Source organism: Tetrahymena thermophila, assembly GCF_000189635.1.
Source record: "Tetrahymena thermophila SB210 genomic scaffold scf_8254697, whole genome shotgun sequence".
NCBI lineage: Eukaryota > Ciliophora > Oligohymenophorea > Hymenostomatida > Tetrahymenidae > Tetrahymena > Tetrahymena thermophila.
Window position 1 is genome coordinate 1,407,526 of NW_002476463.1, and position 17,073 is coordinate 1,424,598.

Sequence of the window (17,073 nt, forward strand, 5' to 3'; positions counted from 1 at the left end):
TATTATAACTTTCTTGGTAAGTTGATATTGAAAAACCAATATAATTAATACTTGCAATCAGATAAAATCAGTTGAAATTTGTTTAAGTACATTAAGCCAGTTCCTATTTGAATTTAATCACCATAAGCAATTTTTAGAACTTCTATGTGATGTAATAGAAACTGTCACTAAATATCAAATAGATAGTAAAGCAAACCTATAAAAATTATTTACAAATATTTGATTATAATTAAAAAATTCAGCTAAATCAAACATCAAAATTTAAATTAAAATGGGGCAAACCAAAAGAAATTAAAAATAGAAATTATCCTAAAATTATTATCAGAAGATGTGTCCAAGCAGAGAACTTCCAATTAAAGAATTTGAAACAGATTACGCTATAATAGAAAAAAATTTAGGCTAACTTCATTTTGCTGTTGCTTGTTCTGATGGTAAAGTTAGATTAGGAGTATTGAGAGGCAGACTTAGATACAAAATTTATGTCAATGAAGGAGATATAGTTCTAGTAGGATTAAGAGACTACTAAGATGACAAGTGTGACATTATTTTGAAATATCACAAAGAAGAAACAAGACAATTATGGTAGCTTAAGGAGATTTCAGATGATTTTTACTTAAAAACCAGACACATTTTCCCATTTAAATGTGGAAGTGATGCTAATTCTATTAGTAGCGTTAATGATTCAGATATAGTCTTCTTGAATGATGATGAAATTGAAGATTTAAAAAGCAGAACCACACTAATGATATCCTAAATGGAATCAAACACAGACTAGTCATTCTCATTAATTGAAGGTTAGCAATCACTAAATACATCAGGCTTTGACAATTTCACTCTCAATTCTGACTTAGATACAAGATCAGAAAGATCAGAAAACACATAAGTTTCTGATTTTGAGGTTTTAGATATTTGAAAAAACGTTAAAAAATTGATAGATTTTATTTTCAAATGGCTTTAGTTTTTTCAAAATATTAAAAAACTGATTAATCACTACCATATTAATAAATTTTTATGCTAGTTGATTGATAGGTACACTTCTAAGAAAACTTACTTTATATTACAAAATTATAAATCTACAAAAAAAACTTCTACTCTTACCATAAAGCTGTTTATAATAAAAGCAAATAAATATTTTATGTATTCATCCACCTTTTATTTTTAGTTTACTCTTAAAATATTTTTATTCTATTATTTTAAATTAATAATCATAACATTTATGAATGAATAACCAACTTATTACTAACAAGTTTTATATTTTATCAAACAAATATTGAGAAATTTAATCAAAAAAATTTTTGACAAAAACTTTATCAAAAATTAATTATGTTATTTAAATGATTAATCATTAATATATCTAAATTTTATTTAATTAGTATTTTTTACTTCTTTCTCGCTTATTTATTGCTTGTTTTTCTATTCTATTTTTTAAATAATAAAATTTTACTTCATAGAAGTTTAAATAAATTAATTTTAATGTATTAAATAAAAATATTAATAGTTAAAATAAATGCTCAATTAATTTATTCTCTTACTTTTTTTAATCAAACCAGTAAATTCATAAAATTAATAAAAATATTTTATAAAGCGAATTAGATTTATTCATAAAGATTTTCTTTAACAATTTTTAATCAAATAGGAAAAGATTATTCAAATTTAACTGTAAAAAAATCAAATAAAATTTGATAAATAAAAATAAATTTATTTAATAAATAATTTGTTCATTAAGATTTTATCTTATAAATTAATTTAGTTAAACACTAAAAATAAAGTAAATTCAATAAAATTAATCAATAAAAATTATTTTTTTGCAAAAAATGAATTTTAAATAATTCATAGTTTATTTTATAAAATAAAACTTAAATTTACATAAAACTTAATATTATTTTAATTAATATTTCTATAAAATACACAGATTTTAATTTTTAATTTAATTAACCTATTTGTATTAATTTCAAATTGGCTGATAGAGGGGAATACATTTTTATTCATTGGATTCTTATGGTTAATATAATTTTTATATTTCTAGTTTAGACTTATTTTTTGTTTCTTCTACTAAAAAATAAGTAAATATAGAACATAAGAAACAAACTGTGGAGTAGAAAATAAATAAAATCCATAATTTATCAAAATAGGGAAGCATCATTACGATTATTGTTCCACAAATTTAGTTGACTGTAGTGGCAATACTAAATCCTTTTTATGGAAGAATTTCTGAACAATATAGCCAAATTATTGGGCCTAGCGAAAAATTAAATGCCACATAATAACAATCAATACATATAACTGTCAAGTATGTGATATTCTTATCATCTATTTCACTAAGAATCGCTAAAGATAATATGAAAAGCCCAGTAAATGCAGAACCAACAATAAGAATTATACGACGAGTATATTTTTATACAATTTAAGTGTTGACTAAAGCAGCACAAAAGAAAGCTGTACTTGAAAGAAGTGTTAGTAAGTTTGCAGTCTTAAATTAATAGTTTTCTTTCTCATAAATCTAACTTAAATACATAGTAACCGCATTGATTCCAGAAAATTACTAAAAAAATTATAAGGTGCAGCCAATAAAAAGACGCCAACGATTTTACCTATTAAACATATCTCTATAACTCTCTTAAATATTATTAGTATTTTCTGCTAACTACCTTACTTGCTAATAATTTTGATCAACATATTAAGGTTTATAAATTTTCTTAAGCAAATTCTTGCATTTTTCATTCTCATTATTTATAATATAGTAAAAAGGTGTCTCATGATTAAAAAATAGCTATAATAGCACCATACGTGTTATATTTATTAATAAAGGAAAAAAAAATACATAATACCAATAAGTATCTTCAGGGATTGGAAACTCATTAAAAAATTAGCCATTTAAATTTGCTAAAACAATTCCAAAATTCAAGGAAGTAGTAAAAAAAATACCCATAACTCCAACTAAACTAAGAGGAGTAATTTCTTATATATATTTAGGCACAAGAGAAGTATTTAGGCCTGTAACAAAACCAGCAAAAAGTCTTGCAATAACTAATAAATTTATATTTTTAAATAGGCACAGCAATCCAGTTATTATTCCAAAAATATCAGCTAGTATTAACGAATTTTTACGTGATACAAAATCTTAGATCTTTCCTGATAATAAAGCACCAAAAACAGCGCCAAAAGGTATAGCTGAGTCAATCATTGAAGAATAAAAATTTTATTAGCTATGCTTTACATCAAAAACAATAAAAATAGTATTTTAGGCAAGAGACATAACTCCTAGTTGATATCCAAAATATAAAACACCCATATTGGCAACTAAAACAATAGCAAGTATGTAATTAAAAGAATTGTATTCCTATTCTTCATTAACTGTATTATATTATTCTTCCATATTCTTTTGTAATTAAATAAAATAAGTATTTAAATTATATTGATATTTTTATTAAAAAAATAAAAAAGCTAGTTCAATTAGTATACACGTATTACAGAAGAGTTTTATTTTTATTAATTCTATGTTTTTTATTCCATTTTTATTGTTTTGCGTGATCAATTTATTTCTGTTTTATTCTTAAATATTGATTTTGTTTTATTTTATCTTAGAACTAATTATACTTAATTATTAAATTTATTTAATTTAAATATCTTTTTTTATCATATAGAAATTATAAATAAAACTAATTATTTATCATTAGAAATTTAAAAATATCAACTTATGTTCAAATAATTAAAACTAAATCCAGATATTGCTTGCTTGCAGATTATTATTAATAATACTTTTCCTAAAGACATACTGATTTATGAAAACTCATAAGCAATGATATTAATTATTAAATTTGTAATTTATTTGTTTTTCATAAGCTAGCGAAACTTATTTTTTTTGTAATTAATATAATATTAAGTATCAAAGTTTTGGTACCCCTTTTTAATGGGCACTTCTGTATGTTGGGGATTAACTTTTTAAACCTCAGGGAATGGTAAAAATGTGGGGATTGTGTGGGCCTTAATAAATGAGGATTTACAGTATATTAAATTTAAAAAAATAAAAATACCAATAAATTATCCAGATTAGAATATGAAATAATAGGTAAAACAATACATAATTAAATATACTAACTAGCAAAAAATAATTTTTAATTAAAAATAGAATAATGTTTTTAAAATTACAAGGTAATTTATTTTAAATTATGGATTTACTTCAAAAATTGTTTAATAATTATTACAAAGTAAAAATTATTTATTTTAATTTATTTTCCTTAGATTTTGTTTAACTCAACATATTTATTTAGAGCTTTTTTAAAATGATAAAAATAATTAATTGTTTTGTCTGATGGAAAAAAAATAATTTTATTTATTTCCTTCTTCAAATTTGACATAAAAAATTTAAATTTTAATTATATTTTTACTAGAATTTATGAATAAAATACGATTAGTTAATTAATTAATACTAAATTTAATAAACGATTTGTTAAAATGCATAACAATAATAGAGATAGAAGATTGATTGCTTTGATAAGTATTTTTTATATCATAATGTTTTAAATAAATCAAGAGTTATACTTTTCTTTATCAGTAGAGTATGTAGAAAGATTATTGTATTATTCTGAGCCTTTTGGTAAATACATGTTAGTGATTTCTATTTTAGATTTATCTTTTGTTTCTTTGACCAAAAATATAGTAAAAGCGACACAAGCAAAACACATAGCTGCATAAAAGATAAAGAGTGGCCACAAAGCACTAAAATAAGGGAGAACAAGAACAATAATAGTAGCTCCTATCCAGTTAGACATAGTAGCAATACCAATTCCCTTTTCAGGAAGAATTTCAGAGCAATAAAGCCAAACGATAGGTCCGAGAGAGAAGTTAAAAGCTACAAAGTAAAGGAAAATAAAGGCTACAGAAAGCATAGATAAATCCTTATTATTTACTTTGGATAATATTGCTAAACCTAGTTAAAAAGCTCCAGAGAGGGCAGATCCATAGATTAGGATAGCACGACGTCCAAAACGACTAACAAAGAAACCACTTAAGAAAGCAGCAGATAAAAGAACTATATTTGAAATCAATGAAAGAAGGTTTGTTGTTCTGAAGTCATAATTGTTATCTTTGAAGATGTTGCTACTGTACATAATAACTGCATTAATTCCTGAAAACTATTGGAATAATTGTAATGTGCAACCTATTATCAAACGCTTACGATATTAAGGCTTAAACATATCTAAATAACCTTCAGAAGATTGCTTAACTTTTTCTACTTATTGTTCTACTTCTGATTAAACTTCATCAACGAATTGAGGCTTGTAGATTTTTTCAAGGAATTGCTTACATTTTTCAGGCTCATTTTTAAGGATATAGTAGAAAGGAGTTTCATAATTGAAGAAAAGGAATAAAAAGAGAGTACGAGTTACAGTCAATGCTAATGGGAACAACAAGACATATCTCCAATAGGTGTCAGAAGAGGTTGGATTTTCTTAAAAGAATTATCCATTTAGAGAAGCAATAATAATACCAGTATTAATACACATAGAGAAAATGGTTCCCATAATACCAGATATTGCGATGGGAGAGACTTCTTGAATGTATTAAGGGACTAATGCGCTATTTAATCCTGTAACTATTCCTGAAATCAATCTTAAAAAGAGGAATAAATTAATATTTGTAATTTAAGTTAAGCAACAAGCAATAACACCAATAATATCAGTAATAATGAAAGCGTTCTTTCTTGATACATAATTAAGAAGTAAACCAGCAGAGATAGAACCGATCATAGCACCAAGAGGAATTGATGCATTAATTAGAGACGAGTACATATCTTTTTTGTCGCTATCTACATCGAATACAGCAAAGATAGTGTCTTAGGCTAAAGACATCACACCAAGTGAGTAGCCAAAATAGAGAGAACCAATTGATGCAACTAAAACCATTGCTAACACCTTGGCAAAAGATTTATAATTTTATTCTTTTTCAGTTAACTAATCTTTCATTTTTTGACTTTGTGAATCTATTTATTTAAATAAGTTGTTTTGACTTGAACTCTTTTATATGTTTATAAAAAATGATGCTTATATAAAAAATGCTGACTTTTATTGTTGGTTACAGGACTGGAGGAATCAGATTTGGACTCTTCTTCTTATTATCTAGAAATTGTTAATTCTTCTTTTTATTTGTTAGAATCAAAAACTTAATGTTCTCTTTTTTTCATTAAAAATTGTATTATAACTTTACTACTATCTCTGTATCAATTTAAGTAAATTAAAATTCAACTCTAAAATATGATTCAGTCAAGCAATTAACTAACTAACTAGCTAACAAAATAATTTAATTCGTTTACAATCATTTAAAATTAACATAATACAAAAATCAAATTATCTATGCCATATACTTACTTTAACCCGTATATGTGATAAAAAAATAAAGTTAGTGATGCAAAATATAGATGTTTTTGTGTAAATTACACATCATCATCATTTTTATTATTTTTTCCTTCACTATTTTAGTTTATTAATTCAAAGAGTAGTACTAAATGACTAAAAGGGTATGTGTAAAAAAATTACTTTTTAAAAATTTAATTATCATCATCAAACCAAATAAATTAACTTTTTATTATATATTAATTAAAAAGTGTGCTAAAAGAACTATAAACTGTATCCAATTTATGTCGTAGTATTAGATATGTTACTTTCTAAATTAATAAAAATTTATATTTTTATACAAGCTAAATATTTTCATAATTTTGCTGTAATAATTAAAAGTTTAAGCAATCAAGTTGAAATTTATCTATTTTTAGCACTTCATTTTTATGATTCTACTAAAAATACTTTAAAAAACTTGCAACAAAAAAGTTATCCCATTTTACATGTGACGACCTTTTTCTTCTAAAAATAATTAATTTGAGGTGAGAAATCAGAGACAAGCTCAAATAAATTTGAAAAATTTATTCTTTCGAATATTAATTTTTTACTACATAAAGTAATAATCTAAAATTATTAAGTAAGTAAGGAGAAAAAAAAATAGGCAACAAATAAAAAGTTATTAGAAAGACTATAACAAAGATTTTCAATTTTCTTTGCAAGTTGAAAATTATTATGATAATAAAATGGTCTATTAAGCTTTAAATTGCTTAATTAAACAAGATATTAGCTACATTATTTTTGTATATTTGTATTTTTAGCACTCGTCTAAAATGATATATTTAAGCTCATTTAAATCTTTTAGAATATTCTTTTAAATTATTTTTAAAAATCAAAGCATTAAAAAAATAATAAATACTAAAATTAAAGAGAAATTTTTTTAAACTTTTAATTAACTACAATAATGTAATAAATAGTAGGTATGTCTTTAATACATAAATACCTTTTAGATATTTTTTGTCTTTAATTCTTTTATAAATCATATTTTATTTATATACAATCAATATTTTATAAAATAATATAAAAAAACAAATTCTTTCTCAAAAAAATTTGTTACTTTCATTACTTTTTTAACTAAATTAATATTTTTAGATAGTATAAAAATTACAAATATTCTAAATAAAGTAACCATTTTATATTTTCTTTCTAATTGATTTTTATTTTTTTTCAATAACTTATATAAACCATACAAATTTTGTAAAGTTACTTTTTTTGAAATATTTATATGGTAATCTTTAAAAAATATTAATTATCAGATAATATATCCTTTCTTGTAAAATAATCTCAAATTAATAGATATTTTATTAATCAAATTGAATTTTTTGATGAAAAATACTCTATAAACCATATATAACTTGGAATTTACTCATCAATTTTGTTATAAAGTTAAAATTATTCAGAGATAAAATATAAATTAAATTTATTTTTCTTACAAAAATATTGCTACTGATTGAAAAGGGTTTTCTTATAAAAAGCAGAATTTAATTTTATTTAACAATAATAAATTACTAAAATAGCTAAACAAATAATGAGTTTTAATTGATAATTTATTTATTTGAAAAAAAACTAAATTGATTTTTCAATAAAAGAAAATTAATAAAAGTTAGTGCTTCAATAATATTAATTAAATGTTATTAAAGCAGATTTTATGAAATAAAATTAGAAATTTTATTAAATGAATGAATACAAATACATTATTCTTTGTTTATAAATTAAAATATTATTTGAATATTTATTAAAAATATTCTAGTAATTTGAATAAAATAATCCAACATATCTAGCTAATTTAACTTTTGTTATTTATTTATTTTATTTTTCAACTCTTTCTTTCTTTTGATAATTATTTTTAAGCAAAGTTTTAATTTTATAAGTTTTTTTTATTTTCAGAATTAAAATTATCAGAGTTATAAGATGGTAGAGTTTTTATTTAAATCGATCACTATTTATTCATTAAATTAATGGCATATAAAAGATTTAATAATCTATATCTACTTATTTATGAATGAATGAATGAATTGATGGAAGGATGAATGGATGGATAAAAGTAGCAGTAATGTTGATTATAGTTTTCTTAAATAAGATTGCTTATTTTTTGAATCAAAACAATAATTTTTTTCAATTGTTTAATTTGTTAACGTTTAACAGCATAAAGTCATCACAAAGCATAAAGTTATCAGTACGCATCGATAGCAGAGACTAGCTGTTATCGAGCCTTTTTAATGCCTTTTCAATAAATTAAGAAAGTGTAACGAATGTAGGAGCTTCTAACATATTTTTTCCATTTTATTTAAATTTTTAAGCTATGAATTCATCAAGTTGCTATTTGACTTAAACACCATTTTTTTATTCTTTGAGTGTTAGTCTCTCAAGCACTTAATTTAATTATGATTTATTATCATAAAATATATGATTGAGGAAATGTAGACTTAAATTAGTGTAATTATTTTCTTCACATTTGTAGCTCTTCCACATATACTTTTAAAAATACTGCTTTGAGCCATATTTCTCTTAAATATAAGTTTACAAATTGTAGAAAATAGAAAGAATATCTTCATGTTTATACTTGAAATTCGTGTTGCTCTTACGGAGAAGCACAGGTAATAGTTTTTTGCGTTAATTAATTTGATCATTCAGCTCTTGCTTTAGCTTTTCTGCAGTTTAATAGTAAACTTAAGTAACCTTATTTTTAGAAAAATCAAAGGGCAAAAATTGAGACATCTTCTTCATTTTAGCATCGTTTTGGAGTACAGGTTAATTAATTTTTGTGATCATTTATTAGCGGTATTGCTCAAGGATATCTTTATGAAATTCAGCATCTATGAGCTATTATAATTAATCCAAGGTAAGTTAATCGATTACTTATTCACTCTAGTTCATGTTGGTACGTCTTAAACCTCCACTTTCATAATAATTAGTAGTATTTGGATTTCTTTATCTCGATATCTTCCATGCTAAATAAGAATCACCTCCAGGAATACGTCCACATGTCCTTATAAAAATGAAAACTATTATATCTAAAATTCTACGAAGAAAGTAAATTAATATTCCAAACACAATTAAGAGTATTCCAAAAACTATATGAGCAGCAATCATTATGACACTGATAGCAATTTAACCAGCTCCTCTTACCATCAGCCTCCAAATCAATAAGTCAAGTAAGGGAGCAAAAATGGGTAAGTCCCAGCTTTAATGATTACTCGGTACAGTAAAATCCATGCAAAGCAAGCAAATAATAACGCATAAGAGAGTATAAATAGGAGCAAGTACTAAAGAAAGTGGAACTAATATTAAAGCAAATATACCAATAATCAAAAAAAGGATACGCAAGAGAATGTTTGTGCAGATGAAGCCTAAAAAAAAGTAACGCAAAATCCAGTTTTCGATACGGTTGCAAATACGAGTTATTGACTTGCCTAATAAACCATGATCAGGCTCATTTTCAAAGTTTTCAATATTTTATTTGGCAGTAGTCTTAATGTTTTTATACATTCTTGAAACAGTATCCTCCATGCTATCAAGATCGTCTTCGATTTTACCAGTTTGAGGATTAACAAGAAAGTTTGTTGCGAATTAATTAGGATAAATAGCTGCTTTCAATCCGCAAGGAGAGTACAAAGCAAATTATAGACAAAAGTTGATAAATTTGTGAATCATAAAATAAGATGCAGCAAAAAAATAGAAAATTTTCCAAAAGTAAAAAGAGGTAGGTACAGACAATTCTCTTATCCAATCAGCAGAATATTTAATACGCCCTTAATTATCAACTTCCTTAACAACTCTTGGCTTGAAATATGAGAATTGCAATCTGTTAACTTTGGAAACTTCTCTAATATTATCTTTTATTTTTATTTCTTCCAAAAGACTAACACCTTTTTTAATTTCTTCTGCAACTAAATGAGCAAGCTCTGCGATTCTATCACATTTTTATCTTTTCAAATCTTTAACAACACTTTCTGGCTTACCATAATTACGACTGTTATGCATCTAAAGTGCTCTGTGTCTTTACATGGTTATATATGCTCTGAAATTATGTTCCAAGCTTTTTATTACTTCTGGATCTAAATCATGTTTGGATGAATAATATTTCTCCATTCTACTGAATAAGCTATCATACAGTTTCTCCTGCAAATCTATTTTTATATATTGCTTATCGTCATCTGTTTATCCTATTTATAAACTGCCATCTTGAATTTGTTTAGCTAAAGAAATTAGCTCTAATTCCTCTTAGAAGTTAAAGTCGTTATTCAAAAATGTAGACTTATTTGCTGCTAAGTAATTTAAAAATAAAGTGTCTAAATATTTTCCCCCATTGCTCTTCTTAATTTGCTCTTCTATTCTTTTTTAAATTTGCCTATTTGATTCATTCTTTAACTTAATTGGATCAATATTGTATAGTGGAATTCCAATCAGTAGAATTAGTAAGTGAATTGGAATACCTAAAAGCACTCTCAATCCTTCCAGCATGTTGATGTCTAAGCAAGCACACTAACAATTCTCAGAATTTACTTGTAAGTTTTTCCTATTATAAATGATCAACTCAATTGTTTCCCAAGTATAAAACCTAAATAAATATTAAGCAATATTTAAATATTTTAATGAATAAAAATTTTTAAAATTCTTTTACAGTTAATTTTTAATATCTGTCTTTAAAATTATTTTTAAAATTCAAAAAAATGACAAATTAAACATTTTATCTCTGTTTCTCATTTATGCTTTTAAATTTTGTTACTTCTATAATTAAAAATTTCAATCGACGTTTAAAAAATAAAACCTAATCTGAAGACTTTATTAATTGATATTTTAAGAAGGCTACTTTTAAATTAATATATTATTAGTAGGTATTTTACAACAAAATATGTTAGAATTGAAGTTTGATTACAAAAATAAAATTGTATTATTGCTAAATTTCGTATACTTTGCTGAAAAATTAATTAATAGTTCGCACTTATTTTGATAATGTTGTATGATTTTAATTACATTATTAAAAAAAATTATTGTAAATATTTTACCAGTAATATTGATAAATATTTACTATTTAGAAGCGCTTCGAAAATATCAATCATTCATGTATTCAAAATTATGAATTACTATTTATTGTCTATTTTAAAAGCTTTTATTATTTTTTCTAAATTGGTAAGTTGGATAGAACGAACTAAAATATGAACTTCTTGAAAATAAAGTATTTAAATTTTATGATATTTATGGTCAATTTCCTTCCTTTTAAATAGTTTTAAATTAATAGAGGTAGATCTTTTTAAGCATATTGATAGTAGAAATTATTGTCAAAGAATGCAAATTTGGCTATTCACCCAAATTTATTTTACATTTTTAAATTCTTTATAAATAAATATATTTAAAACTTGAGAAAAAATTAACTTCTATATTTGATTTATCTATATAAATCAATCACTCTTTATTTTAAAAATACTAATAACGAACTAACTAAATAATTTTCTTTACCTCCTTTTTATTTGTTTGAACTAGAATTTAGCGCACTCAAATGCATCTTTCAAAAATCTAAATGAGCGCTCCTTGCTATAAAAAACCCAAGGCTTGACCATCCAAGTTTCTGGTTCTCCCGCTGTTAATTACCTTAAAATAAATAAAAATGTTTTTTTTAATTTTAAAATTTCTACCAAAAAATAATTTTTATCGTATAATTAATAAATTAAGTTTTCACAAATTTTGCATCAACTCATTAGAAAAATTATGCTTCAAAAATCATTGGAACTTTGTTCTCTTAACTTTAAAAGCGCTGTAACATGATATATTTGAGGTAAACAGCTATTTATTGAGGCTATTTATTTGATGGTTACATCAATTTGATCACTTAATGATTCAAAAAAAGAATTAATTGAATAAAAAAATGATTTCTCAAGCTTATTTATTACACTGTGAATGTGCCTGTGTCCCAAATATCGCTTAATTATTATTTATTCAGGTCGTCGTATACTTTTTGCTGCTGCAGTTAAACTTTCTATTTTTTGCTACTTTTATTCAATAAATCTTCTTCATCTCCTGGTCCTCTGCTGCTATTACTCTTGCTTTATCTATCTTGGTTTGTAAGCAGACTATTCATTTAAAAGAGACTGTTTTGCTTGTAGAGAATCTGCTGAGGTATTATTTTAGTTTATTAGGTATTGTTTCCGAATTAGCTTTCTGGAAGAAAAAATTTAATAGGCTAACTACCATATTCCCAAAATAATACATTCTCGTTAATCCATTAATTCAATTCATTCGCAAATTAGAACTCAGCCGAGTTTTTAAACTAGTAGTTTTTAACAAGATTTACATTTTGGATCATTAGATTAAAACCACTAGTATTCGAGTCTTCGTCTACATCATTCATTTAATCCAAAAACTTTTAAGAAGTAAAGGAATCATTTTAATTCTTTCCTTCGTTATTATTGTAATCTCCTATGTCGTCCTTCTTGTTAGGCTTGATTTAGCCTGGTTTTTCTTAAACTTTCATATTAAAACAACTTTATTTATACTTTCTCTTTATAAACGCTGTATTGATAAATTTATATTACTTTTTTATAATGTTTACAAATAAAATAAATTGTGTTAATTATTTATCATCATTCCTTGCTTCATTCTATTTATACTCAAAGTAAACAAAACAAATAAGAAACAAAAATTTTCATTAAAATAAAAATCAAAAACAAAACAAGCAATCAAATTTAATCATTAGCTATTTACCTACTTACCTACCTACCTATATAACTATTTGCTTATTAGCTGTTTTGTCTATTTAAACATACAAAAAACAAATAAACAAAAAAATTATCATTTTTTTATTTTTTTATTTACTTGTTTATTTACTTATTTAATACTAACTCATAACTTTATTATTTCTACTCTTTTAAAATTCAAAATTCCTTATTTACAGCCATATAATTTTCCTTTTGTTCAAATGGTATTCCATAATTAAACAAATTAATAACCCTTCTGAATGCATTAAAAAAAAAATAAATAAAAATTTTTTGAAAATTAACTTAAAGAGAGTACGTAAATTTATTTATTGTTGACCTCTTTTATATAATGCATAACTTCTCAAATATATATTTTCTAATTTCAGTTTTTTGAGTTTTATATTAATTCCATATCAACCTAAATTTACCAATTTAAATTTAAAAAAAATGCAAATTTCATCCAGCTTAAAATGAAAGAGTTTTTTGATATAATTTCTATTGGTTAACAAACAAAAATAAATGTATTTTTTGTGAATACCTAATTTTAATTTAAGATTTAAATTACTTTCTGATAATAATCAAAGAACAGTTGATTATTTTTATGTGAAATTAACATATAATTTTATGGTTTTTATTTGATTGATATTTTAGTCCATAAAATTTGTTTTGTTTACATTATTAAGTATGCTTTAAATTATTTAATATCAAATCTCCAAGTTTTATTGTTCTGAAAAAGCATATTTAATGCCACTTAATATATAGATATTATCTATTATTGGTATATATTCAAACAAATAGATGAAATCTTCACTAATTTAGGTTATTTAATAAAAATAAACAATTCTATAATCTTAAAATTTATTATAAAATATAACAAAAATAAAAATTAACTCTTAACAAAAAGCTATATAAAAAATAACATTTAATTTAATTTATGCCTTTCTTAAGAAGTAAAAATCATACTTTAATAAAGTAAAAATAATTTAACTTATAGAAGTAAAATTTTATTATCAAGATTATTTTTAAATATTTACCAATCAAATTTTGATGATATTTTTGCATACAAGTTTTGTAATTCGCTTAAATATTGCATATATTTTGGTAAAAAGTACTTATTTACTATCCAAAAATATTGAATGTTATTTTAACTAATATCTATTAAAACTCTGAGTTTATAATCAATTTATCTAAACAGAATATGAGTTAACAATATATTAAATAGCCTTCTTTAAGTAAATTTGCTCATTTGATTCTTAATCTAATCATTATTTTTACCTTTTTTATTTTATTTTAATGTTAAAATTGTATTTGATACTTTCATTTTATTAAAATTTTTGAGAGTTTGTTATCAAGTTTAAAATAAAATTTGTTTACAATAATAAAAATTTTCTTGAAATTTTAATAGTTCTCACCAATTTTAATTTACTTTATTTGATTTTGTTATTTTTTTAAGTATTTGTAAGCTAATCAAAAATTAGTTAAAAAGAACGAACTATTGAAAGTAGTTAAGAATAAATCAGGTAAAAATTAAATCTATTTAAATTACATTATTTCCCTTCAAAAAATAAAATAAAAAATAGTATTTTAGGTAATTTTAGCCTTTAACTTATTATATTTTTTTTATTATTTGATATTTAATTTATTTTATTTAAATTTACATCTACCTTTTTAATTATACAAAAATGTCAAATTTATTTTAGGAATCAATCATACATTTAAAACTCTATCAATATAAATAGAAAAAAAATTTACATAATTTAAAATATTCCTTTATTTCAAATATTTTTATTCAATCTTTAATTAGATAAAGTTTACATTTTTTTATAAGCTGATTAGTTATTTTATGATTTACTTATAAACTAAAATCTGCCAAGCAGAGCAAACCCTTATTAATAGAGTAATTTTAAAAATGGACAAAATTTTTAATCATAAATTTGACTTTTTTGATTATGAAATTTAAAAAAACTCTGTATATTTTAGGAAAATATTTAGTCTTTTAACATCCATTTTAGCACGTTTCACTATATAAACAAACAGTAATATATTAATTTAAAAAATTTTATTTGAAATAACAAATAAACTTAGTTTCTAAAAATAATTTCAAATAAAAATTATTTTATTTGAAAAGAGTTTTTTTTCAATTATATTTTTTAGAGATAATAAAATAAAAGTATAAATAAATGATTTCAAATAATGGATGAATGAATAAATAAGATTCGTAGAAATTTAATAATATTATTAACAATTAAGATATTTTGAATCTGAAAAGTTAAATAAAAATTTTATTCTGATCTACTGATTTAAAGAGTATTTAGAAGAAATATTTTCTTAAATAATAAGTTAATTTAGGTATTATGGATTACTGTTAAGTTTACTCTAGCTTAATTAAGTGGGGATTGACTACTCTTTATATTGCAGTTACTATTTTCATGTGGGATTAGGAGCCTATATGTGTTTAGCGAATAAATGTTGTGCTTTCAATCATATTTTTTATAGGAGTTAATAAATGTGTTTCTATATTTAGATTATTTTTATAAGAGAAGTCTCTAGATTTTGAGATAACAATCCTAATGATAATTATACATATTTAGAATGAGCGTTTGAGCTAGGGTTGCATTGAAAATACTACTTCTCTATTTGAGCGTGTTTCTGTTTTTTTATTTTTTATCATACTAATTAGTAATTCAATTTATTTTGTAGTGGCACTAAGTTTTCTAATATTTTCACTTCTATAATATTTATTACTAACAAGAGAAGTTTATAACTAAGACTATTTCGAACAGAAAGGAATAACAAGCTAGTAGTTAATTTAGTTGATTAAACCTTTAAGTGATGAATGTAGCAAAGATGAGTGTGCAATCTGTTTATCTTAATTAGGAGAATAGTCCAAATTTACAAGTGAAAATATTTAATAGAATAAACTTTAAAATACTAATGAAAAAGAATAAGTCTAATAGTATATAAATCATAATAATTGCATAGTCTGCATTCCTAAATGTTAGCATAAATATCATTTTTTCTGTGCTAAAGAGTGGCTAAAAAATCACAATACATGTCCTTCTTGTAGATAGAATTTAAAAGATTTATCTTTTAACTAATAAAACTGAAGCTTAATTAAATAAACATATTACTCAAATTAAAATCTAAATAAAATACTTAATAAAAACCTCTAATTTAAACTAAATTATATTAGAAATGGAATTTAATACTGTTAATTCTTCAGCATCTCTTAATAAATAATATTAACATTACTAAAAATAAAAAATTTTATAAAAAATATTAATTTTGTTTAAAAATCTCTGATTTAAACTTAATTATATTTGATATGTAATTAAATATTATTAATTTTATTGCTTGCGTTTCTTAGCAAATATCATTGAAGTTATTTATATAAATTTAAAAATAAATATATTAAAAAATATTAATTTTTTTTTTTTTAAATCTCTTGTTTATACTTAATTATATTTGATATGTAATTAAAAATTATTAATTTTATTGCTTGCGTTTCTTAGCAAATATCATTGAAGTTATTTATATAAATATATTAATTTTGTTTAAAAATCTCTTATTTACTTAATTATATTTGATATGTAATTAAAAATTATTAATTTTATTGCTTGCGTTTCTTAGCAAATATCATTGAAGTTATTTATATAAATATATTAATTTTTTTAAAAAATCTCTTATTTATATTTAATTATATTTGATATGTTATTAAATATTATTAATTTTATTGCTTGCGTTTCTTAGCAAATATCATTGAAGTCGTTTATATAAATTTAAAAATAAATATATTAAAAAATATTAATTTCATAAAAAAAATAGATTAATTTAAAATATTTATAGTAAAATAAATTAATCAACAGCTTTATAAAAAGTAAACAATTTAATAATTAAAATAATGAACTATTTAAAATATTTATTTACACTTTAATAAATAGTTATATATTAAATCTAATTTTTATTTTTAAAAATTAAATTTTTTC

The 17,073-nt window shown here is 22.4% G+C and overlaps 5 protein-coding genes across 5 annotated transcripts; 2 read left to right on the forward strand and 3 right to left on the reverse strand. All coding sequences in view use genetic code 6, as the record gives it.

Annotated features, from left to right (window-relative positions):
- Nucleotides 1-271: 271 nt before the first annotated feature.
- Nucleotides 272-913, forward strand: TTHERM_00355050 (eukaryotic translation initiation factor 1A; the record flags this gene model as incomplete). Its single annotated transcript, XM_001010403.3, has 1 exon — nt 272-913. One exon carries the CDS (start codon nt 272-274, stop codon nt 911-913), a length of 642 nt encoding a protein of 213 aa, XP_001010403.1.
- Nucleotides 914-1,951: 1,038 nt separating this feature from the next.
- Nucleotides 1,952-3,637, reverse strand: TTHERM_00355060 (MFS transporter; the record flags this gene model as incomplete). Its single annotated transcript, XM_001010404.2, has 2 exons — nt 3,463-3,637; nt 1,952-3,379 (listed from the first exon to the last, which is right to left on the reverse strand). The coding sequence occupies exons 1-2, from the start codon at nt 3,511-3,513 to the stop codon at nt 1,952-1,954; spliced, it is 1,479 nt and encodes a 492-aa protein (XP_001010404.2). The 5' UTR covers nt 3,514-3,637.
- An 892-nt stretch (nt 3,638-4,529) lies between these two features.
- TTHERM_00355070 (sugar porter (SP) family MFS transporter) lies at nt 4,530-6,184 on the reverse strand (the record flags this gene model as incomplete). Its single annotated transcript, XM_001010405.1, has 2 exons — nt 4,530-6,017; nt 6,080-6,184. The coding sequence occupies 2 exons, from the start codon at nt 6,182-6,184 to the stop codon at nt 4,530-4,532; spliced, it is 1,593 nt and encodes a 530-aa protein (XP_001010405.1).
- A 2,323-nt stretch (nt 6,185-8,507) lies between these two features.
- TTHERM_00355080 (transmembrane protein, putative) lies at nt 8,508-12,864 on the reverse strand (the record flags this gene model as incomplete). The annotated part of the gene is made up of 3 exons (XM_001010406.2): nt 8,508-10,953; nt 11,853-11,984; nt 12,284-12,864. The coding sequence occupies 3 exons, from the start codon at nt 12,862-12,864 to the stop codon at nt 8,508-8,510; spliced, it is 3,159 nt and encodes a 1,052-aa protein (XP_001010406.2).
- Nucleotides 12,865-15,441: 2,577 nt separating this feature from the next.
- Nucleotides 15,442-16,194, forward strand: TTHERM_000355099 (anaphase-promoting complex subunit 11 RING-H2 finger protein; the record flags this gene model as incomplete). The annotated part of the gene is made up of 1 exon (XM_012796816.1): nt 15,442-16,194. The coding sequence occupies one exon, from the start codon at nt 15,442-15,444 to the stop codon at nt 16,192-16,194; it is 753 nt and encodes a 250-aa protein (XP_012652270.1).
- Between the last annotated feature and the right edge of the window lie 879 nt (nt 16,195-17,073).